Source organism: Myodes glareolus, chromosome 12 (assembly GCF_982192425.1).
Source record: "Myodes glareolus chromosome 12, mMyoGla1.1, whole genome shotgun sequence".
Classification (NCBI taxonomy): domain Eukaryota; kingdom Metazoa; phylum Chordata; class Mammalia; order Rodentia; family Cricetidae; genus Myodes; species Myodes glareolus.
This window is the reverse complement of record NC_142037.1, coordinates 21169886-21195477: the sequence shown is the minus strand read 5'-3', so window position 1 is coordinate 21195477 and position 25592 is coordinate 21169886. Positions and strand designations below refer to the sequence as shown.

The 25592-nt window shown below is 45.4% G+C and overlaps 1 protein-coding gene across 1 annotated transcript; it reads right to left on the bottom strand.

The window, feature by feature from the left end:
- Positions 1-945: 945 nt before the first annotated feature.
- Positions 946-25592, bottom strand: Atp12a (ATPase H+/K+ transporting non-gastric alpha2 subunit). Its single transcript, XM_048441994.3, has 23 exons — positions 25306-25592; positions 24464-24619; positions 22195-22254; positions 20438-20638; positions 19524-19637; positions 18369-18503; positions 18128-18245; positions 17618-17886; positions 16428-16626; positions 16178-16287; positions 14590-14724; positions 12574-12766; positions 10413-10588; positions 9501-9637; positions 6601-6751; positions 5432-5600; positions 5189-5343; positions 3617-3740; positions 3297-3442; positions 2753-2886; positions 2474-2575; positions 1961-2052; positions 946-1784 (listed from the first exon to the last, which is right to left on the bottom strand). Exons 1-23 carry the CDS (start codon positions 25312-25314, stop codon positions 1756-1758), a joined length of 3114 nt encoding a protein of 1037 aa, XP_048297951.3. The 5' UTR covers positions 25315-25592; the 3' UTR covers positions 946-1755.

The window sequence follows — 25592 nt, the reverse complement described above, 5'->3', positions numbered from 1 at the left end:
TCTTAACCTGCACCTCTGAACTCCTGAAGAATGGGCTGTTGGGCTCAGAGGACAGTCACAAACAGCAGCCCTCACTTCTTTCAAGTTCCTAAGTGTGTCCCCTAAGCACACATGGCCCTAGGTTTCCTATTGCCTTTTCCAGTTGTGGCCCACAACCAGCAGCAAGAGCAGCAGATGCCGCACTCCACCGGAAAGGCAGCAGAGCAGGGAGGACCGTGGTATGGTATTGAAACAGTTTAAGCGAGTGCCATCAGTTCCATCAAATCAGCATACGAAAGAAAGGTTAGTTAACCAGCTCTCTCTAACGTGCTGCTGCCAAAGGAATCCTGACAGAGGTACGGTGATGAAGGAGTTCAAAAGGAAAGCTCCACCCTCATGGACTGTCCATGGGCAAATGAGAGCAAGAACAAAACCACTGTGAGAGCCAAAGTTACATCTTAAGTTTTAATTACTATACCTAAGAGAGCCATGAAACAAAAAAATGCCTCTGATCTGTTAGCCCCTTGCCCAAGGCTGTTGTTTATGGGAGATGACAAGACACATGTTTTCACTCCCTAAACAAGCTTGTTTGACCCATCTGTACCAGATGTGCTTAATCATGTGGGCCGGAGATTCACAGGCAGGAAACACACCAGGAAATGCTTGCCCCTGATAGGACCTGATGGGAAATAATCAATCCACTGCAAAACTTGACTCAGGGCCATTTTTTTCCCCTGGGAAACCAGAGATGGACCTGGCCAGAGTCAATCTACCCGGCCAGTATTTAATTAAAGTTTGCTTCAAATTTGACTTTAAACTATGGTAGTGGTTTTAGGGGTTAACACCGCCCACCCAACCCAACAAATGCAACCAACAACAAATCCAAAATCAAAATGTAAATCACATTTCATCTTCATGTGTCCTGCATTCTGGAAACACCCTCGAATTATAATACCACAATGACACTTTGCTTTATAAAATATCTTTTACTTAGAAACAAGGTATCACTGGGTCTGTCCACATAATTATACATGTCACACATAAACACGACTTAACGGTTACAACACAAAAACATGACTAACATAAAATGATCACTGGCGAGTGCTTGGCAATATTTTACTAGAAATAAATATCACTATTTAAGTCACAGGTACCCTCTGCTGATTTTAAATTCCAGCAAGCAAAAAGTTTGTTGGGTATATTTGGAGGGTTTGTTAGGACTCTATGAGGGTAAGAAAGTAAGGCCTAAGAAAGTGGTGGTGGCGCACGCCTTTAATTCCAACACTCAGGAGGCAGAGGCAGGTGGCTCTCTGAGTTCAAAACCAGCCTGGTCTAGATAGTGAGTTCCAGGACAACCAGGGCTACACAGAGAAACCCTGTCTCAAAAAATGAAAAACAAAAAGAAAGACAAGAAAGTGAGACTTGAGGAATCATATCCTAGCTTAAGGCAGATCCAGCACACACCTTGACTATACAAAGTTATTTAACACAGTGATTTTATATACATATAAATACATTCTTCCCTGTGCTGCTATCTGAATTTCACATAATTTAAAATAAGGAGGCAGGCATAGAGACAAAAATTCTATATAAACAGTTAAATCTCCGCTTTAAAATACAAAACATAATGTATGCTTCATACAGTTTTCTGTAGTAAAGTCCCTCTTGTAGGGGATTTGATAGCGTTCACATTGTGCAGAAGTCTCCTAGGGAGTAGCCAGACATGAAGAAGAACATCTCCGACATGCCTCTGGGAGACCTGTGAGCGACATGGTCTCAATAATACATGTTCTTATCCCACCAGCCTGTGGAAGAAGAGAAGGGTAAATCAGAAATAGCCTGTGGGAGGTGGTGTGCAAGCATCAGCAGTCACATTGCTGGACCAGGGGTGCACTTCATTGACCAGGCGCTTGCCCTGTACAGCTGATCTGGTTTCCAGCTCAGCAAAACAAAACCGTAATTCATTGATCTCAATACTCACTTCCGGGGTAGAGCCTGATGAAGAGTTTTCGCATCTCATCATACACCCAAATCAAAATGGCATGCGGCACAGCCTCAAACCAGTACTGAGCCCTGGAAACAAAAGGAGGAAAGTGAGCCCTGGCTTGTCCAAGGAGATAACCCAGCCCCTGGTCAGTAGCAGAGGCAGGGGTGGGGGTTTTCTCTTAATTTTCCTTGCCTCACTAGAAATAGCAACTATGTTACATCACACAAGACAGGCCTTACTTAACCCAAGATGGGACTGCTAAAAGCAGCATTGGCCTTTGAGGATGGGAGTGGCGATGGTCCAGTTAGGCCTGGAAAATGCCTTTTTTTTTTTTTCGCCTTTGGGAAATAGGAAGGTCAAGGGATGGGTTCCCATAGCTTGGGGGTCCATTTAATCTCTTTGGGAAGATTGGAGGAAGAGCCCATGGGAACCCTTGCGTTTATTCAGATTGTGATAGCTAAGAGTAGAAGCTGGTGTCCTACGTAATCCCCCTAAAGGTCAACTTACCTGAGCATGGTGAAACTCAGGGCTGTGACACTCCCGAGACCAAAGGACAGGATCAGTGCCACAATGATCTGCGAGGCAATCCCCACCCAGATGACTTTATTTCTGGAAAACACACGGAAGCAAACAGATGTGGAATTTCCATGTATATATGGTCATGCACGCAGAAGACCGCGCCACAATCCAAGTCAGCACCTCATAAATTACAGATGTGGGCTGTTAGAGGGTCCTGAGAATCCCCACATGACAGATTCATTACCCTGAGGTCAGACATGGAGGTACCTGAAGAGCCCCTGCTGGAAGATGGAATTCCTCCGGGTTTTCCTGATGATCAGATCTGCAATTTGTTGGACCATGATGGCAACAAAGAAAGCCGTATAACCTGTGTATTCTAGGTATTTTCTCTGATACCTTGTCTGTGAAGAGGTAGAGATGGATGAGACCATGAGAACCCTCCCAGAGGAAAACTGAAATCTGACCCTCTTTCCCCACTTCACCCAGATTCAGCATAGACTGTCTTCTTGGGTTCAGAGAGACATTCTCTTTAAATAGACGGTAAGGGAAAGACACTAGCTTATGTTACCCCGTTGTGGGGGTTGGCTTGGTCACACTTCCACACCAACTACCGAACTAATGCAAAGTGAGTTTGAGAGACGAGGAGTCTTCCCAAAGACCCCATTCTCACCAGAGGTCTTCCAGACTTATTAACCGAGTAGCATCCAAAGCTGTCTCATCAAGGCTATTCAGGGGAGTGGGGGTTCAATGACAGGATGGGTGGGCAGTGAGGAGAGAGGAGGGCCAGGTGGTGGAAGGACTCTTGACTCACCCATTCCTGCCCGTAGCTATCTTCCAAGTCATTTATATCATCCGTTTCCCATGCTACCCTCAGGTTGATGAGAGAGGTGGGCAAAAAGCCCTGCTGTGCATAGACAGTGAAATAGACGAGGAAACCGCCCAGGGCTTGCATGAGACCTGAAAAAGATCTAGATGTGAGTGCTGTGTTGGGCCCGGAGGTCCGCCTTGTTCTTGTGCGCTTCTGAGCTGTCCTCCTTCCCTGCCTAGGACTGGCATATGTTATTTAGGAAGGCTCTTGCAGAATGAGCCATGGGTAGGGGGTTGGCCAACGATGATGCACCCTCCTCATACCAATGTGCAGATAAGAGTAGATAGCAAGCTGCTTGTTCACCAATCTGTCTCTCTTCTTGTGGCGAGGTTTCCTATTCATGATGTCACTTTCAGCTTTTTCGTAGGCCAAGGCAATGGAGGGAATCTAGAGAAGGAAAGACCCCCATGAAATGGAACTCTGGAAGGAGGGTGATAGCAAGCAAGGGTGGGCCAGAGGTGGGAGGAAATGGGTGGCAGAGATGGGGAATGGGGGTGCATCCAGGGTGCAAATAACAAGAGTGCATTGCCTACATGGGATTTACAAGCCTCCATCTTTGAAAATCAGTCTGTGTTTTTGGGCTGAGGGTGTGGTCAGTGGCACCACAATGCTAACTAGAAGCATAAACAAGGCCCTGGGCTAAAAAAGAAAAGTCTATCTGCTTTTTAAAACCACCTGGCAATTCTAAATAGAGCCCGTTAGATAACATAAAACATTGTCCTTTCCCTTTGGCGTGTGTCCAGACCACAAAGCAATGTGGCACGATAGTGGTGCTCTCACGGGTCCTACCACTGAGAAATCCCTTAAAAGACAGACTATCCCCACATCCAGATGTCCCCATGCAGAGGTATGGGCTTGGCTAGAGAATTTGTGTTTCAAACCTGGCCCACACTTGGAGAACCACTGCAGGCTGAGAAAATGTGCAAATGTAGAAAGGCTTGGGATGTTGGAATATGGATGCACTCTCTTTTAGGAAGGGTATCTCAATTCTCCCCTCAAAGAAAAAAAAATCTTTTATTTTCGTCATAAAGCAGGGATCAGATCTAGGTACTGTGTAGACGTAGGGAGCGAGGCCATGGCCAGGGCCGCCTTGGACTGTGACTTTGAATGGCTCTCTGTTGCTTTTCTATTTCTCCTTGGCCTGGGTAAAGCCAGAGCCATATGGGAGCTTTCGTAGAGCTTTTAAAAAATGGATACAGGCTGTAAGAGGGGAGTCTTAGATGAATGGCTGTTGGAAATAACAACAAAACTCTGAAAATGCCAGATAAAGAGACTCAATATATCCCTGCAAGAGCTCCAACCAAACAACAGCAAAAACCAAGTCCACTATTTCATTGTGTGTTTAGTGAGGCCCTTTCAGTTCACTGTACTCTAACTTAGCATAGGGTGGCTGTGGGCTGTCACCTCAAGGTACTTCCTCTTCCCCAGAGTATTATTGTGTGATTGCTTCTCCAAACCATAGGAGTTGGAGCAGATGAAGGCATATTCTTTGAGAGAGCCCAAAAAATGTCTTTAAAAGAAGAAAAAATCAGTACTGGAGATCAAGTCCACTGAGCTATATCCCTAGCCCTGATTCTTGTCTTAAAAGTTTTATTATGGAGTGAAATAATTTTCATTTCCAAACACTTGACAGATATCTCTAGTCTATTGCTGGGAAGCATGACCTGTGGATCCACAGAGTAAGTGTCACGTGGAAGCTCACTAAAGATGGAAAAATGGCCCCATGGTACAGACATATGAGAAGCATTGATTTTGTCCATCATGTGGCTCTTGGAGGCAACAGGTATGATCTTTATATCCCTGGGGTTATTACCAGATCTTTTAGTACCACTTACAATGTCTGTGCCCAGGTCGATGAATAGGATTGTAATGGTACCAATGGGCAGAGGAATCCCAGCCACGATGTAGATCAAAAAGGGGCAAAGCTCAGCGATGTTCTTGGTCAGGGTATAGGCAATGGTTTTCTTCAGGTTGTCAAAGATCAGGCGACCTAGGGAAGAAGTGTCTCTTTATAGGACTTGCTGCTAGTCCCCCCAGGAAACCTGGCTATCAGGATGGCACCCTGAGACCTTACTCACCTTCCTCCACCCCTGTGACTATAGACGCAAAGTTGTCATCTAGCAAGACCATGTCTGCTGCATTTTTAGCAGCGTCAGAACCTGCTATGCCCATAGCAATCCCGATATCTGCCTTCTTGAGGGCTGGAGAGTCATTCACGCCATCACCTGTCACAGCTACAACGGCATCCTGTGGGGACCCAGTGAGAAAACAGGATTGAGGCAAGTGAGGAGACCACAAGTCCACAAGGAAACACCCCCTACGCCTCTTGCCTTGAGGTTGGAGAACTACTGGAGCCAAAATGAAAGTCTTTTGGGGAAGGAAAGATAAAGATGGACAATCTTAGAAGCTCTGACACAGACTATGCAAACGAAAAAATTAAAACAAAATCTCCAGGGCACATTCCCAAGCAAAAAGAGGTGTTTCAAAGGGTCAGCCTTACATATTGATGGGTTCTGAATGCACAGATCCAACCATTCAAATTTAGAAAAATTTTGGAAAACAAAACCAAACCGACTATGGTGGCATATGCTTACAGTGCATGAAAAGTCAAGGCAGGAAGATTGTGAGTTTGAAGCCAGCCTGAGATACACAGGGAAACCTTGACTAAGTAAACAAAAGGAGAGAGAGAGTCCGACAGACAGAGACAAAAAAGGGGAAATATTGGAAAAAGAAAATTGCCTGTATAGTGAACATGCACAGATTTTCTTGACATTATTTCCTCCAAGCAATCTGGACTATCTGGTGTTTATGCAGCACTGACATTATACTAGGTACTATGAATCATCTGAAGATGATTTAAAACACATGGAATGTGAGTACACTCTATACAAATATTAGTTAATTTTATAAATACAACTTGAGCGATGGTGTGTTTTGTACTTGTGGGGGTTCCAGAAACTACTCCCCCATAGTTACGAAGGAATGACCATTTCTTACGTCTCACTTCCTTTGTTACATATATTTACATTTAGAAAATCTCTCTATATCTGTATTCCACCACAGTGGCAAGTGCTTGAGTGGCTTCTCGATCAGAGCCCCATGTTCTTGTGATATAGCAAAGACAGAGACTGCATGGCTATGGGATGATCTCAGAGGCGAAAAGAACGCCAAGCCTCCCAACATCTGCTCCACACTTCCCAGTGGGTAGCCAGGCCTTTCCAATCATCAGGAGCTGCTGCTGTCGCACCTGCCTCTGACAGCCCTCCACGATGATCAGCTTCTGCTGGGGCGATGTCCGGGCGAATACGATTTCCTGGTAGTTGGTTAAAAGGTCATCCAGTTGTTCTGGGGTCATGTCCTTCAGTTCCATGCCCGTCACCACAGCGGCTTTCGCTTCTCTAGAAAGGCCAGAAGAGACAGGGTGAAGTCAAAGGCCAGCTCTTGTGTTGAAACCCAGTTCTGTGCATGATTCCTGTTTTTCAAGGTATTAGTAAAGGCTAAAACAGGAGACCATTTCCTATCATTCTATAATAATGGGAATAAAATGTCAACTAGCCTTTTCCTTCTAGAAATGGGTGAAAAATGTTGAATCCCTGGGGCAATGCTTTACTACACAAGGAAGAGCAGAAAATTGCCTCTTTGGGATGAGGGCAGAGCTCAGAGATAAAAGCTTGCTCAAGTATTCACTAAGCCCTGGGTCTGGTCACCAGCAACACAGAACAAACACACACACACAAGCCCTGTTCTTATGTTCTGGTGTCTAGACTCCCCTTTTGTCTATTCGCATGGATAAGATGCCCTTTTGTCGCTTTGGGTTTATAGAAGCCCACTGTATACAGTGTGCTAAGTTGGGAGAAGAGTTTACTGAAGTCTTGGAGCACAACCATTACCCACTAACTATAAAAATAAGGCTCTTGGGCCATGGTTCTCAATCTTGCTAATGCTGCAACCCTTTAATACAATTCCTCATATTATGGTGACCACCCGCCCCAGCTATAAAATTATTTATGTTGCTACTTCATAACTCTAATTTTGCTACTGCTATAAATGATAATGTAAATATCTGTGTTTTCTGATGGCCTTAGATGACCCCTGTGAAAGGGTTGTTCAAACCCCACCCTCAGCTTGAGAACTGTTGCTCTGGGGACTCTTGATTATGCAGATATAAATTGCTACTCCTCTGATGAACTCTTCATCAGAGTCCTAGATAGTCCCTGAGCAGACCCCAGGATCCCTTATTGGCTTGCCAATAAGGCCAAGTACAGCCTTGAAGGTCAAATGTGGCAAAAAAGGTCAGATACAGTTTGAACTGTTGACCTTCCTAGCGTCTTGGGTTCTCCTCTCCCACCCACTGAACTCCTTGGGTTCTGAGGTGCTGCTGCTTCCACTACCTTAAGGCCTCTATGCTTGTCTCCCTTTCCAGGAATGGACGTTTCTCACTCGAGCGCCCCTTAACTAATACTTCATGTTTTAGCCTTCAAATCTCAGCTTACGTAGGTAGAAACAAAACATTGCATGCCTTATTCTTTATGTCTTGTAAGTTTGCAGTTTTTCACATTTGTTTTTCTTGTTGATACCAAATACTAGAATTCTAGCTCTTTGGTAGCACAAATTAAACTCAACATTAAAGGAGTTGAAAGAGGATGCGGAGTGGATCTGGAGTTAGGGGAGAAGGGGAAGCAAATATGCTCAAAATACATTGTATGCACATATAAAATTCTCAAAGAACTAATGAAAATGTATTTTCAAAAAGTATATCAAGTCAAGATAAGAAGGAAAAGTATTTCCTTCCTTCTTACAGCTCCTCGAATGTGTGGCTATGGAGCCAGAGCTGAGGAAGTGGATAAATAAAAATATTGACAAAAAGTGTGCACTTTGTGCTGGGGATGTCATGTGACTTTGTGACAGAGCACTAGTCTAGGTTTGATGAAGTAAACAAACAAACCAAATAAATAAATAGTCCATTTCCCCCCTGGTCAGTGTGGTGACTGCTATAAAAATGTCAGCCTCTTACTGACTGTTCTAAACAAACAGGTCCCATCCCAGTTTTGGCAGAGAGCTGTTTATTTATACAAAGGAGTGATGGTGAGTCTTGGTTTTGGGCAATTGTTGCTGTGCCCAGAGGCTGTCACTATTGTACCCTACCCAGTAATTATTATCACCTGGCAGCTGTGTGTTCCTACCAGGCCTAAGTGCCTAGGTAATCTAGGTCATCGTTCTTTCCTTTCTCCCTGGATACATGAAAGATGGTCCAACTGGTGACATTCTATTTGACCCATCACTCTGAAGTCTTTGAATCATTATGCCATTCCAGGTCTCGGCAGCTCCTTCCCTGTGTATCTCCTCATTAAACTATTCTCCACACCCCCCTTTATCTCCATCTCCTTGGCTAGATGGAAAGTTTTTCACTGGTAGGGACAGTGTCTGTTCCAGTGTCTGGCATAAGGTCTGGCATATAGCTTGAAGGCAACAACTAAGTGTTGAAAGAATTCGTAGATAAGTGAATAAGTGAATGGACGAGTAGAAGACAGACATGGTTGGCAGAATAAAGTTTCCATTTTGGCAAGTAGAAAAGCAGAGTATGTTTTTATGACTACATGTTATGAAGTATATGCAAATAAATAACTAAGATGCATGAAACCAGGATTCTCAATATCCTTAATCCTACTGCTGGATCGATAGTAAGTGATTTCATCTGCTCTTTGTTTTTCTCTTCTAAGCTTTGCATGAAGTTTGCAGATCTCTGTCCTGTGCTGTGCAATATTTTTAGTCAATGATGCAGGACCTATAAGATCATCTTGCCTAGTGATGCTATCCTAATTTCTTTGGACACACTCTTGGATATTCAGCAACAATAAAATTACATTTTATATAGGCATAACCTATTGTTAAGCTACACCCAACTTTACTTCACTGAATTTTGAAATATCAGACAAGGATAGCAATGCAGTGCTTGTCATGAACCAGATACTCAAAAAAAAATTTCAATCAATAAATGAATGCAAATTATAAATCAAGCCAACATAGCTCTACCCTGAGAGGGTGTTAGTCAAAAGGATAATTTTATCCCACTAGCAAAACTCTTTAGAGTCAGCAGGGCCCAGTGGGTAAGAACTTGACTCTCTGCTCTGTTGGTTCTGTGGTTACCTTTTGTTGACTTGCTCCACAGCAATACCGCGGCGTTTTGCGATGTCTTCCACTGTCTCATTGTTGGCTGATATGATTCCTACGCTCTTGGCAATGGCTTTGGCTGTGATAGGATGATCACCTGTAACCATAATAACCTAGGACACAGAACATAGAAACTCATGGGTAATGGCTTTGCTGGCGAAGTAGGGGTTATAGGTCAATATTTATTAAGATACTGCCTACTCTCAAAGTACCTAGAGAGTCCTGTGGTTTTGCTCATGGGCAATTCTGGAATTCAGACACCACTGTTTCTGAAGAAACATTGGTGCCTGAAGAAGGCATTGGTCCTGTCTGGACTCCCTTTTGCCCAGGCTTCTTCCATATCCCCCCTGATGCCAGAAGAAGCCTTTCCCTTTGTTATAATTTCCTTTGCAAAAGGGTCTATAGACGTCTCCTAGAGACAGTCTCGTGCTGCCTTAACAGTCTTTCTTAATGCTAACACAGTAATAAAATTCATATTTAACTTCCACATCATGAAGACAAATGGATTATTAATAAAATTCATGTTTAACTTCCACATCATGAAGACAAATGGATTATTAATAAAACTCATGTTTAACTTCTATATCATGAAGACAAATGGATTATGGAAAATAAAGTACTAAAACCCTTTATTATCTATCATAGTCCAGGACAATATAAGGTCTAATTCACGGCACTGGCAAGTTCTTCTCACTGTAGGTACTGCATTGGTTCATCCCACACAGACACCGTCTTGCTTTTTGAGGACGGTTACCAAGACCTTAGCAGAGTGAAGGAAGAGGTCCAAGCTGAGAATTATGATGTTCACTTGAAGAGAACTAAAGACTCCCATGGTGATTTTCTTAGAAAGGGATATAATATATAGATAGAGAGGAAAAGGACACTCACCTTGATCCCTGCACTCCGACACTTGCTGACTGCATCCGGGACAGTGGACCGAGGGGGATCGATCATGGACAGAAGCCCCACAAAGCAGAGGTTGGAGGTGGGAAAGTTTATGGTGTCTACATCAAATGGGTAGCTTTGGGGAAACTCATCTGCTGGCAGGTAGAGGTGGCAGAAACCTGGAAGGGGCAATCACGTTGGAGTTAGCGAAACCAGGATTAAGTATGTCAGAGGATGAAGAGTTGCGGGGGGTTGTTGTGTAGTTTGGAGGTGGAGGACATGTTTAGCGTGTGTGAGCAGCTAGGTCTGAGCCGAAAGCAGGAAGGAGATGACATGGTAAGACACACTCAGTCCTTTACTATTTTACCAATATACAGTGTGTACCAACAGTTGCTTAATCCCTTCAATTCCATAATGCATGTTTTTAAAGACAGACCTACTTCTTCCAATTCCATCCAAAAGCAATGTCCTGTGTGCCTGTCAGGTGTTCTATGCTATGCTCTAGAGATGTAACAACCAAGTAAGTCCAGTGAGACATGCTTTATGTTTGAAGATGTCTCCGGTTAGTGGTGAGACTAACCTCTGAAGGCATTGAACATGGCATGAACCGTAGCATAGAGCTGCATGTCAGAACAGCATGGATGCTTTCTAGGAAAGGAAGGCTGGCGTGAGGAGACCATTTCAGAAACATAAACAAGCACACGGAAAGAACCAACCCTGGGTCTTTGGGGGAGTGGTAGAAAATTCAGCCCTAATTAAGCTAAGACTAGGAGTAACCGGGTAGAACCATTCTTTTCTCTGGGGCAGAGGTCAAAAGCATTTCTGTGTCTGACAGAACTCCCAGATCAAGTGACTTGCATCAGTTTTTACAGCAAATAGTCATCACCATGGCTCACTGCTTCCTACATCTCACTAACCAGGCCTAGAGGTCAAACAGGAGGTTCCTAGAGCAACTGGTCAGTCCGGGCCAGTCTTTCTTTGAAGAGATTGCTCGGTGCTGTGGGTTATGTGGGGTGTGTTTACATCATTAGCATCTCATCTACACATTTTATCTACTGTACAAACTCAAATATCCTGTGGAAACACACATTCTACAGATTCCGAGGCAAGTGGCAAGTACTTTTATGGTGTTTAACGAACCTTATCATCAACCCTGGGCTGTGAATTCATGGTTCTGCAGTTCTCAATAGGTGCCATTCAGTCAACCCGTGCTTCTGATGGTGGAACACACTGCCCTATCACACCCCTTCAGTGGTGGAATTGCTAAAGTTCCTTCCACCTCCAACATTCCCCGGCTCAGTTCCTTCGTTACCTTTCCCCTACTCATAAACTGAGCTAAGTAAACATTCCTGAAGTCAGCATTCCCTTCTAAGGACTTGCTGGGTCTTATCTGCTGTCTTACAAAGCACCATCACCTGACCCTTCTTCATGTTCCCACCACCTCGCTTGTGTCAAATACCTACCACTCCCTTGTTCTGTGAAATGAAAGCAGCCACCTCTTAAGGAGCCCAGTGTCTCTCCTCTCGCTGCCTCCAGCAAGGATGGCCCACAACCAACCCTGGCTGTGATTGACCAGCTCACCATTGTGGCAAAACTTTCAGTACTCCCCCTAACCGTCAGACAAAACTCCAGGTCCTCGGCACATATTTAAGAACTCTATGTGAACTCTACGTGATGGCCTCAATCTCTCTCCCTAATTCTGTTTCCTGCACCTCCTCCCTCTCATCCATCCTGCAGCACTGCGTGGGCCACTGGCTTCACTGTGTGCATAAAGATATCCCTTTCTTCCTCCTCTTAGCCTTTGCAGTTGTCTCACGTGGATTCTTTCCTCCCCTTCCACCCAAATACTGCAACTCAAGACCCAATTTAAAATGTGACTTCTCTAAAGTCCCTGATTATGTCTGGAATGAACCCCATTCCTCCCAGCGATTTCTTACAGCAATCCTTTACATGCTTCTCTCTTGTTTATGTGTTTTTCTTTTTTCTCACTGCTGAGGATTGAACCCAGGACCTCACACATGTTAGGCAAATGCAGGACCACTGAACTACACTCCAACCCCGCATATTTTTTATATGATCCCTGTGTTGCCGTGGCTACTTTGCTGGTTAATGGGACTTCTTTATGACTCTCAGGAGATGAACACAGATGTTCTACCACGCTCACCCAACACACGCTCGCCCAGGCCTCCCAGCTCCATGTAGGCTGTGTGGAAGGCTTCGGCAGAGCTCTTGTCCAGTGGCTGCTCCTGGCCATTGATCATGATGGTGCTGCACTTCTCTAAGATCCTCTCAGGGGCTCCCTTCATCACCATGAGGAAGCGCTTGTCGTTAGGGTCCTCTGTCTCATGTATGGAGAGCTGGGAGGGCACGGATTGGGCCAGTTAGATAGGGCATCTTTGCCGTGGCTCTTCCAGTTAGCAATAGGACAGGCAGGGAAAACATTTTCATTCTTTCAATTTGCCCTCAGAGGGTGAAAGAAGAGGAAGAATCACGGCACCCCCAGCATGGCCATCCTTTGGCATTTGTAACTAATTAAAAGGCTAACACCTAGATTTGGGTGACTCAGAGGGGCATGCTGAGCTGGAACCCACACTTGGTGCAGCTTGCATTTCAAACAGACACTGGCCCTTTAAGGCCCTTTGAGGAGGCTGGATACACACCTTGGCCAAACAACCTATGGACAGAGGTATTGTGAGAGTTCTTGTCTCACCTCTCCCTGCTAGTGGTGAGCAGCCATCTTTTGTATGTGCACACACATATGTGTATGTCTGGGTGCCTTCGTGTGTTCAGGTGTACATACCTATGTGTGTATGACAGTCATGTGTGAGCACACGTGTGTGTGTGTGTGTGTGTGTATAAAAGCTAGAGAACAAACTTGGGTCTTGTTCCTTGGTGCCACCCACTGTGTTTTTTGAGGGTCTCTCACTGACTTGGAGTTCTCCCATTGGCCAGACTGGTTGGCCAGTAAATTCCAGAGATTATCTGTCTCTGCCTCCCCAATCCAGCTTTAGCTCATGAGTTCTGTAGATCAAACTCAGGTCCTTGTGTTTTCCAGGTAAGTGTTTTGCTCACTGAGACATCTCCCCAGCCTTGAGCAGCCACTTGCAGATGCTGAGCTGCCAAGGCCAGGAGGAATTCCTGTGCCTCTCTGTCTCAGGATGGATCTAGCTTCACTCTCTGGACATAAGGGAAAATGGTGGAAATTCGAAGGAGGAGGAGGAGGAGGAGAAGGAGAAGAAGAAGGAGGAGGAGGAGGAGGAGGAGGAGGAGGAGAAACACCTTATATTTTAATATTCCTGAGCAGTGGGCAGAAAGGAGGTCCCTAACAATAGCATATAGAGTGGGAATAAAACCGTAAATAAAATAAAACATTTGACTGATCCTCAGAAGGGCTTGTCTTCTTCCAGGGCAGTCTCAGGCAAGCTTGCTTCATGTGGCATATTTGACATTTCTGAATCTGTGCAGTAGACTCTGAAGATTCTAGAGACTGTCAAAACTGGCCGGTGCCACTTAAACACTGTGAGACTGTGATCTCAACACATTCTAAGTGTTCTATTCCTACTCCATAAATCAGATTCACTGGTCCTACCTTATAGATCAGTTATAAGGGTTAAATTAGATAAAGTAAATAAAGTGTTTGATTTATTTAGTTGGTTCTTAGGTCCTTAGGAGATTGGCTCCAGTGCCCAAGAATATTAAAATATAAGGTGTTCCTCATACCCAATATATTACAAGACATAGTGTTTACACAGGACGTAAGCACACTTTCCCACAATCCTTAAAGAATCTCTAGACGACTTATACTTCTAATATGATTTCAGCGCTATGTATTCAGAGAGTGTTCCGAGCCTCTCGCTCCCTCTTTCTGTGTGAGCTTGCATGTAGGATACACGGACTGTTCTTAGGAGCAGCAGATCCTAAGAAGCTCTTTGCCTTTGTTTCTCTATTCTACTTCAAATTTGGCTCTATATCTTTTCTTGGTTGTTAAAAGAAGAGGAAGAGGAGGAGAAAAACAACAACGACAATGACAACACTGGCAAACCTGACCTGAGTTGACCGGATGCTCTCACACCTTGCACCCCGCTAAGGTCTTTCGAACCCAGGGAAGGTGGTCTGGAATACAATGGACTGTGTTGTTCTTGTGACAAACAAATATTGCCCGTTGGGAAGGAAAACTCACCTGAAATTTGTTGGTAGAATTAAAGGGAATTTCGGCTACTTTGTGGTTCCTTTTTCTAATTTCCATCACGTCACCCAAAACAACCTCTGAGAACTTTAGAAGAGCAGTTTCAGAGGCATCTCCGACCACAATTCTCTGGGGATCAAAAGAGAAAAATGTTTACAGCTCATCACCTAGATCTTTTGAGATATGCATTTTTCTCTACTCCCCTCTCTGCCTCTCCCCTCCCCTCCAACCCTCTCCCATGGTCTTCATTGCTTCCAATTTATTCAGATCTTGTCTTTTACTACTTCCCATGTAGATCAGATTCATGTATGTCTCTCTTAGGGTCCTCATTGTTGTCTAAATTCTTTGGGATTGTGGTTTGTAGGCTGATTTTCCTTACTTTATGTTTAAAAAGCACTTATGAGTGAGTACATGTGATAATTGTCTTTCTGGGTCTGGGTTACCTCACTCAATATGTTGTTTTCTAGCTCCGTCCATTTGCTTGCTAATTTTAAGATGTCATTATTTTTCTCTGTTGTACAGTATTCTATTGTGTAAATGTACCACATTTTCCTTATCCATTCTTTGGTCAAAGAGCATTTAGATTGTTTCCAGGTTCTGGCTATGACAAATAAAGCTGCTACGAACATAGTTGAGCACATGACCTTGTGGTATGATTGAATATCCTTTGGATATATACACAAAAGTGGTATTGCTGGGTCTTGAGGAAGGTTGTTTCCTAATTTTCTGAGAAATTGCCACACTGACATCCAAAGTGGCTGTACCAGCTTGTACTCCCATCAGCAATACAGAAGTGTTCCCTTTACCCCACAACCTCTCCAGCATAAGTTGTCATCAGTGGTTTTGATCTTGGCTATTCTTACAGGTGTAAGATGGACTCTCAGAGTTGTTTTGATTTGCATTTTTGAGACTGTTTTGGATGAACCAACAGGCTTTGACCAGTAGAAGAGACAAGGTCACAGGACTCTCAGTGACTGAGCCAGGACCATGGTAAGAACACAGATCAACGGTGCCACCTACAGGCACTAGGGAAGTCTGAGCTAGTGGGAGCTCTGTGGGGAATGGGGGCTTCCTGAGTTATGGCCTAGGTGAATAGGAGACAGATAGATGATAGGGGAGAAAAGGCCTTCTAGAAATCAGATTGCCAGAAGTAGAAGTACAGGTGTGTATGGTAAGATATGGGGGTTCCTGAAAAGTGTCTGTGGTCAAGATTCAAGTAGCAGAAAACAGGGACTCACAGAGAAAAGCTGAGCAAAGCTAGGTGATCAATCAGTGTTTAAGGAAAATTGATGGCAAATGAAAAATATAGAGGGGAAGGATAAAAGGAGGCCAGTGAGGAGTGACTTAGCAATTGAGATGTGAGGTACTGATGATCATAGAAGCACGAAGGTGTGTGTATTTCAAACCAATGTGGCTCATTAGTTAGAAGAAAAATCAAGATTATTTCCTAAACCTTTGGCCCAAAGACAAGTAGAATGACTATGTCAACGGAACCATTTTGACAGCCTATTGACTGGAAGCCAGGCTTGGACACAGTGGAGAGTGACAAAAGTATCCTTATAATGAATGGCGATAGCTTTACCTTCATGATGGGGACACTTTCCTGGCCTGGCCTGAACTCTGCTCGGTTACACAGTGTTATTATTTTGGACAAAGAAGCCCAGGTCCCAGAACTTTGGTCAAAGACTTGTTCTAGAACAGAAAAAGAACAGTGGTTAATGTGGGTGCTGGGCCTGCCCTGGCCGAGTCATACCCTTCGTTTAAGACCAGAGACTCAGCCAGCCCTTTGGTTCGGTCCCTGTCTTTGGGCTAGAAGGCCCCACAAAACTCACTTGTTTGGTTTTCGCTTGTATCTGCCACAAAGATCTGATTGTCAAACCACAAATGAGCCACAGTCATTCTGTTCTGGGTCAGGGTCCCCGTCTTGTCTGAACAGATGATGGAAGTGGAGCCAAGGGTCTCCACTGCCTCCAGGTTCTTTACCAGGCAGTTCTTCTTAGCCATTCGCTTTGCTGTCAGTGACAGGGTGACCTGCAAGACGGGGAGAAAGATACCTTGAAGTTTGAACTCCGGTACCTGGGACTGACTTTTGGGAGAGAGCCGGATACAGTTAGACCAGAGGCGATATTACAATGACAAGAAGTCTGGATTAGTGAGTTGAAAGCCACCCCAAAGCCCTATTAACCATAATCTGAAAAAAGATCCGCTATAGAACACTTCATCTCTTCTTTGAAGAAAGTACTCCAGAAGTCCACAGGCAGCTAAGACAGGTTGTGGAGCTATGGCTGAAATTCATGCAACTCAAAAGAGAGCTCAGATAGCTGGAGTGTGGTAAATTACTTGCCTAGCAGTCACAAGGTGTTGGGTTCAATCTTCAAAACCACAAAACAAAGCAAAACCAAACCAAACCAGGGAGTGAGACCTGGAACTCAACAGCATTCTTCTCCTGTCTTTGGCCTGGACAGTGCTCTGCCATCACTTGTGTCGTTACATGACTAGCATGTGAGCCCTTTGCTCTACCCCATGGCCTGCACAGCAGCTTAGGGAGTAGGGAGCTTTTGTCTAGGACTGAATTAGATGGACCTGGGTAAAAGAAGGCAGGAGAGCCATGGCTAAGTTTGAGGCTGGGTAAAGAAGGTGTTAATTCCTTCACTGAAAGAAGGCGTGGGGAGAGGGGTTTTAGAAAATAAACCAGAGGAATACATTGCTTCCAGAAATTCTATAAACGGGGATTGAAAGCTTATCTTCTCTAGAGGTTAAGGGGGTGAAACAACCTATGTGAATCAAGCTAGATCTGAAAATTTAGTTTCAAGGACGACGTGTCCAGATATTAGAAACATTACAACTCTTTCACGAAACCGTCGATTCAGAATGTCCCATGGTAGTCTCTGGTGTGTGTGGGGGTGCGGCTCTGTAGATGGGAGAAGGAGTGGCTCTGCAGCCACAGTGGTAGGTGCCGAGAGTGCGGGGGGTGGGGTGGGGGGGTGGTGACGGAGCCGGCTACCTAGCAGCCTAAACTCACAGTGACGGTGGCCAGGAGGCCCTCGGGTACATTGGCCACAATGATGCCGATGAGGAAGATGATAGCGTCAAGGACATAGTACTTCATGCACACGGCGATGATGAAGAAAATGACGCCAATGGACACAGCCACCCCTGCCACGATATGGACAAAGTGCTCGATCTCGATGGCAATGGGTGTCTTCTCACTTCCAACGCCCGAAGCCAAGGAGGCTATGCGACCAATGATGGTGCGGTCGCCCGTGTTGATGACAATGCCAGTTGCCGTGCCTACAGGGAAAGACAACATTTGACTCCGGGCTTTCTGCTCACAGCCCTCTCTGGTGGCCTGCACAGTGAGCCAGCACATGACAACACAAAGGCTGCCGTTGGATCTCTGGTCCCCTCAATTCTGAATTTCTTCTGGGACAAGCTTTACAGCAAGGGACTGGAGAGACGAAAACCTTGGGCCCCAGAGAGAGAGAGAGTTGATGCAAGTGAGACATGCATCCTGAGAGCCAACTGGCCTTACCTTCCAGGCACGTTGTGGAATAGAAGCCTATGTTCTTTGTTTCCAAGGGATTTTCATGGGTAAACTCAGTTGAACGAGCCTGGGGCTCAGATTCCCCAGTGAGAGAGGAATTATCTACCTGAAAGAAAGTTTGAAAGTAATTCAAAATCAGCTATGTGAACCCCTACTTTTTCCTTATTGGGGAGAGAGAGCCTGCTACCTCCCAACAGGCTCCTTGAGAAAGATGCTCCTGGATACTCACTTTGCATCCTTGGGAAAACACTAGTCTGATGTCTGCAGGGATCTGGTCTCCTCCTTTAATCTCCACTACGTCCCCCACCACCAGCTGCTCTGCCGGAATGATCTTCTTTTCTGAGTCTCGGATGACAAGAGCTTGCTGTGGAAGAAAGTCATGGCAGACGCCTAAGGTCTTGGGGAGCACGCTTGCCTTTCCACTGTCTGCACCTACAAGACCCCAGAGTGGGGGGCCTCGGGTCCCCTGGCTGTCAGAGTGGTGAGGCTAAAACTGAAGACTGTTTCACACAGGGTGTCAAGAACTAATTTTCTTTGAGGGCTGTACTTGAAACCAGAAAAGTCTACCATTGCCTGGCATATATGATCAAGGGAGATGATGATGATGATGATGATGAGTCTCCCTGCCAGGCAGCTGACAACCAGCCAAAGAGCTGGACTCCTGTGAGCTGGGAAAATTGTTTATTTATTTAATATTTATTGGTGTCGGGTCCCCTGGACCTGGAGTTACAGACAGTTGTGAACTGCCATGTGGGTGCTGGGAATTGAGCCTGGATCCTCTGAAGAGTGGTCAGTGCTCTGAACCACTGAGGCATAACTCTAGTCCCCTGAGATGGGAGAACTTTAGTGAGGGAGTACCCTGCTTCTTTCTTGGTGCTACAGGAAGCATCTCTTGTACCCAGAATCTTCTCTTCTATCTGGTGGTTCTGTCATCTGGGGCCAAGGAGGTTTCCGAGCTATAGACACAGCTAATATATGCTATAATATAATATAATGATTCCTGGGAGGAGAAAGGGACACTTGGTCTCCATGGAAACATGTAGGGCAACAAGCTCTGAAAGCGAAAAACAGTCACACATAGAGTAGATTGGATGGATCTCCTTGACTGCCAGTGAGAAATATTCTAGAACCATCTGAGTGACTGTGCAAAGTGGTTCAGAACACACTGTGCAATGACTGATGTTCTGTCCGGCTTTTCCCTAGACGGAGCATTTCCCTCGATCTCACTTTAGCCCTGTGGCCCCCTCAACCCCCTCAACTAGGATTCAGAGACATTATTCAGGAGTAATTTGCCCATGATATGCCAGACAGCAAGAAGTGGGGTCAGGGCTGCCTCCTTACCCGGAATTCAGGGAGAGACCAGAGCTGGGAGGCTCCTACTCACCTGGGGGATCATCTTACTAAAGCTGGCCATGATGTTGGTGCTTTTGGCTTCTTGATAGTAAGCAAAAATTCCCGTTAAAATGACAACGAGGACAAGTATGACACCCAGATAGACCTGGGTGGGGAGGAGAGGAGCAGTCAGAGAAACAGATGGGGGTAGCAACCTCTAACCCAATAACCCCTACGCTGAAACAGTCTAGTCTGACTACCAGTGTGACAGCAAAGTGGAAATTTTCTGCCTGATCTCATGTGACCAGTCACAAATACAGAGATGCTAAAAGAAGTGCCAAGAATTACCTGCAGGCAATAAAGATGGGGCCTGTCTATGAAGGACACAAATTTTGTACTAATATTAAGGAATCTTATTTTATGCAGACATACATCCAAGCCCCTACCCCAATCTGAGATCTAGAACACATCTTATCACTCACGTTCCTTGGCAATCGATCACTCTTTGCTCCTGTACCCAGCCTGGGGACCATGGCCATGCCCTCCAAAGCTGAGCCTATCTGGTGTTTAACATCAATGACCTCCTACAACACCTAGCTTTTGGCAGCTGATTTCTTTCTCTTAGCAAGGTATCAGTCAGTTCGATTCTGTGGTATGAGCCAGTATAACTGCCCTCCATGGGAAAAGGAGAGAGATTAGCTTTAAGGAAAGAGAGTTACAAAAATACTTCATTATTCCTCCCTCCATTATAGACTAGGTGTCTTGTCTGTATTCTAAAATTCACACTTATATCATCAGAAAATGAAACATCATTTGTTTCACAGCTGCGAGAATTCCTGATTTCCCTATGTTCACCACAGCCGGATGGGTTGTAGACCAGCTTTAGCCTAGCACTGTGCTCATTGAGAGCCTTGCTTAATGACAGCTTCTCCTTGTAACCAAGTGAAGCCCAGAATGGTTGCTTACATTGTCAAGGTTTGCAGAATCACTGACATACTCGATCACATATGCGATCCAGCACAAGATGGCACCTATCCACAGAAGGATGGAGAAGCCCCCCACCATCTGCTTGAGGAACTTGATAATCTCTGGAGTTTGCTTGGGTGGTGTAAGGGCATTGGGCCCATCCCGAGCCAGGATTTCTGTAGCTTTGACGCTGGAAAGACCCTGAAAAATCCAAGAAAAACACACAGAGAAACAAACAGTTGGTCTTCTTGTTTTGTCAACTGCCCAGGGCCCTGGGAAAGTGAATGATGCCTCGTTCTCCCAATTCCTACTTTTTTTAAAAAAATTTTTTTTTGGACAAAGATTACTTTTGTTTTTATTAGTGGGGTACCATGTGTTATTTAATGTGTATACGAATTACAAAATGTTTAAATCAGGTTAAACATCTGTCTCCAATAAATATTTCATATTTTGGAAGCTGTGCCAGGGCTTATACTCAGATCTTGGAAAGTCTTCTACGTCTTAGCCAACCCTCTTTTTACTTTTTATTTTGTGACACTGACCTATAACCCCTACTGACCTTGAACTTGCAATCCTTCTGCCTCAGCCTCCCAAGTGCTTTGAAACACCCATGTGCCGTTGCTCCCGGCACAAACTGTCTATCATAGACAATATCATGTGCATATCTTTTCTTCCTAATTATATGTAAGCCAGAGGCAATCTCTCTTTTTTGTTCATTTTGGAGTCTGCTCTAGGATCTAATGCTTTCACTAGGTAGTGACTTAACTATTTGTTTGCGAAGCTGGATTCTGAGCTACTAACTCATCATTGCCTTTCACCTTGCCTCTTTTTTCCAGGACCCCTTTTCTCAGTAACTGTTGAAAACTTACAAGGCAATTCTAGAGATATTTCTAATAGTACAGCCAGCCTTCTGCTATCACAGATTCTGCCAATGATAGAATTACCTACCTATTCTCACTGCCAGTCCAGTGTGAACCACATAGTAAGGTTTTTTTTTTTCTTGTTTTCATTTGAACAAATGAATATTCATTTTCTGTCAAGGGGTTCAAACTTGGGCCAGAGAGATAGTTCAGTGATTATAATCACTTGTGGCTCTTTCAGAGGACCTGGATTAGCACCCCTGTGGTGATACACAACCATCTCTAACAGGTCCAGGGGTCCTAATGCCCTCCTCTGGCCTCTGCAGGTACTGCATGTATGTGGTGTTCACATGGAATCAAAACACTCATAAAATACAAATAATAAATAAATAAATAAATGCTTTTTAAAAAGAGGCTTAAACTTTTGAACTCGAACTTGAATTTGAATTCATCGAAGGAAGCAATAATGTGTAGTGAGGAATTTGTAAAGTCCCGTGGGCGTGCAGTGTGCTCTGGTACCTTAGGCTCTGAGATGGAGGCTCTGGGTTCTTTCTTTCTAGCAACAGTCTCCCAGGCCACCAATAAAAAATGTTCCATGCATCATTTTACTTAATAAAGAAGCTTCTGTCTGTAACATTGAGGAAGGTATGTGTTGTTCTGGGGGAAGCACAGCTTCTTTGCTTCTCTGCCTGAGTGTCTAGCTCAGTGAAAGGACCTGCTTGCGGCCTTGGGTCGGACACACCGGCTCCAGCAGCCTGAGTGGCTTATCTCAGGATCCAGAAAATGGACAGTTTCACAGGTGTGGCTCTACGTCACCCACAGCCTACGCAAGCCAGCATTCTTCCTCATACGGTCAGGAGGCTTCTCCCCCAGACACTCGGTCCCCTGATGACTTACCTGAATGATGTTTGTACCGTATTTCTGCTCCAGTTCTGCGTTACTGAGTCTGTGGTCATCCTGGAATTCACATAAGGAAAGGGAGTAAATGGCCTCATTCCAAAAGACTCCACCCCAACTTTGACCCACTTTGAAAGCGCTGGAAGTAGCACAGATAGAAGGGCCAGGGAGGTTGGTGAGGAGCGGAGAAGGCTGTGCAGGGAGTGGAGGTTCTGGTGTAGGAGGCCCTTGTCTTGAATCCTTGTCCTCCACTCCTGGGAGCACATACTGCACTTGCCATTGATACCCAGACCCTGTCCTTGGTTTCTATGAGTAATACAATGCCTACTGGCCATACTCTGACCTCATGCAAGCCCTGGCATCCTCATCTTGTAGCTATGAGATAGTTAGGTGCTTCACTCAGAGCTGGACGCTAAGACTGGCTGAAGGTGATTGGCAGGCCCAAAGTACCCATGGGATAAGATCAGGAAGGAAGGGAGAGTAGAGTCAGGCTGTGGTTGTGGGTGCTCTCAGGGCTTCTAAGAACTGGGGTAGCACAGGCTCTTCATTCAGAAGGATTAGTTCCAAGGCTCTAGTTTGCCGCAGAGATCAAGGTTCAAGGGCATCCAAGCATCCTGTCACAAGCTGCAGGACTTTTGTGAGAAGCTTGGGAAAGTGGAGGGAGGACAAGAGGCTCCTTTCTTACAGCAAAGCAGGAAAATGTGCTAATACTGTGGGAATTTCTCCATATAGTATTGAAAGTACTCCAAGAAAAAAATTCTCATCATAATTATAGGGAGAGCTGAGCGTTATGTCTGAGGCCTGAAATCTCAGGACTTAGGAGGCCCGCACAAGAGTATTGCAAACTCAAGGCCGGCTGGGCCACATATCAAGTACCAGGTCAATCTGAACCTCACAGCAAGATCCTGTCTCCAAAGATAATATAAATAGTTAGATATAGATAAAATTTTAAAATTAGCAGGCTTATGAGAGAATAGGGGTATAGTCAAGCAGCAGCCTTAAGGTAAAACAGGTATGTCTTAAATGCTAGAAACACACAGGACATAGTAATTCTTTTTGTGTGTTATCTAGCACTGCTCTTGGCCCTGACCTATCTCACTTAATCCTCTCCACAACCCGAACAGATAGGCATTACCCCCACCCTGACCCCTTTAATCAGGTCTCAGAATGTAGCCCTGTCTGGCCTCGAGTTCACGGTCTCCTCACCTTAGCCTTCTAAGTGCTAGGGTTAAAGGTGGGTGGAAATAGGAGAATGAATATCAGTCACACTGAGACTTAGGCCAGTCCAACTTCTGAGCTATCTATCAGGCTACATGCACATGACAGCCTAACAGCATGCTACCCAGGAAAGTTAAACAGCTCTGCTTTATAGGATTTGTAGATTACTCATGAGGCTCTCACTATGCCAAGTTTCTAAGTAGGGAACAATTGGCAGCCTAGCCTGAGTAAGCTAGTTGCATCAGTCCAACAGTAGCCCAGCAAGCACTGGACTTTGAGGTTTGCCTACAGACTGCAGGGTTAAACTGCTGAATCTCAGGCTCCCTTTAGCCTTCCTGAAAGGGTATCTTAACCTTCACATCCAGGGCAGCTTGTAAGAGGTCAGATTTAATAACCCAAAGTCCTTCCTTCAGAGAGACTTACTTAAAATACATAGCTCATTTCCCCCTCACAGACCTTGCAAACCAGTTCCCATTTTCTATAGGGAGAATGGGGACAGGGGTAGTTCCCATGGAGCTAGCTTGTTTGTGCCCAGGTACGGTCTCAGTCCTAGAAAGGACTTAGACTGAACCTGGTCAGGTCCAGTATTTCTACCCCTGGGGCTGTTTTTCCAGGAACACATAAAGCCTCACAAGGCCCATGGCTTTGGCTTTTCATCTTTGGAGGCTGTAGCTCAAATACTTTTACTTGCCCATGGAAGATTGTCACACAATTATTTATATCTCAAGAAAGCAGCTGCGAAGGAGAGGGATGGTTTCTGCCTCTTGGGCTTACAACGGGGGCTTTAACTCGCTGTCCTGTCTGGGACTGCCTCCAACCAGAGCTCAGGCATTTGGCAGCAAGGATGGGTGGCGACAGGAGGACACAGGACAGGACAGAATGAGGAAAGATATTATCACAGCCTTGACAACAAACAAACACGGAAGTTGGAAGCCTTCCAGGGTATCCCAAGCTATGGAGGCCAGTTTTTCTTTACCAGAGGGAGGGAGGTTATCAAGACAGGTTCTCAGCGGCAGGGGGCAGCGGGCCCTTTGGCCCTCAGGGGACTGACCAGATCAAGTTCTTTCTTAAGCTCTTCTTTCTCATGACCCTTACTGGGTTCTGAGTCCTTGTTCTTCAGCTCCTTGAACGTCTTGTCATCTCCCTGGTCTGTCTGATTGACATCTTTAGTTCCATTGAGCTCCACAGAATAAATTTCTAACGTTTTCTGGAAGAGAAGCAGAGGTGCAATGTTAGCCCCAGATAGGTTTTCTTGAGTAGGTGCCGAGGTGCTCCCAGAGGGTGAGGAGATGCCCAGATGGAAGAGGAATGCTGGCTCCACTCCTCCCCGACTTGGAGAAGAAGTGGAGGATCCTGGAAAGTCTCCCTCCCCACCCCTTCCAAAAATATTTCCCTTCCTCTTTGCGGAGACAGGAGGCTTGGTTGGCACAGCGCTGGCAGTATCTTTTCAACGATCCTTTCTCTGGGATGGGACAGATGGAAAAGTTAGCCAGCTTCCCTAGCACCTTGCTGGGTCATTCCCAGATGGGTTGCACCAGACGGGTCATCTCTTTTTCTTAAGGAAGGGGTGTAGTTCCAAACAGACTCACTGGAAGCATGGCTTTTCAGAGCACCTTGCATCCAACAGAATCCTAGCGTCATCTCCAAACCGGGACTTTCAGAGCAGGTGCTGTGTGGCTGGCTTGACAGCCCTGGGGACTCTTCCTACACATCTACACTAACTTCTATACACTGCCAGCACTAATTGCCATATATATTCTTGATGGCTGGGAGTGAGTTCAGTGTTAAGATTGCCCACCCCCTACTGTTCTGAGACCCAGCATTTCTTTTTCTTTCCCCAGCACTTCCCGATGATCTCCTAAGATCTCCACTAGACGTGAAGGCTGCACGCACCCGGCGCATTCTGTGGCTGGTAGTCCAATCCGCTGGCAGATGGATATGAGGGCACGGGATGCGGGCGTGCTCCGGTGAGCCGCGCTGGGATGAAGACGCGCGTTGCCTTAGTGGTACTCTAGGCAGTGATGCACAGAGACAGTCCCGATCTGGCGGTGGCGGGGGTCCGCGGCGGCGTCACAGGTCCTGGTTCCTGAGAGGCGACGGTGACGAAGTTGGCGTTACAGAGGCAGGCGCGGACCTGGACCCGGACCTTGCATGCGCCTCCGCGGCCAATAGCCAGCTGT

Bases quoted from the DNA above. Each gene is read 5' to 3' on its own strand.
- Atp12a (XM_048441994.3), bottom strand. The intron at 16,627-17,617 runs GTGAGTTTAGGC...CCCGTCTTGCAG, and splicing joins GCCTCCTGGCCACCGTCACT to GTCACCCTGTCACTGACAGC. The intron at 5,601-6,600 runs GTGCGACAGCAG...GGGTCCCCACAG, and splicing joins TGGAGGGCTGTCAGAGGCAG to GATGCCGTTGTAGCTGTGAC.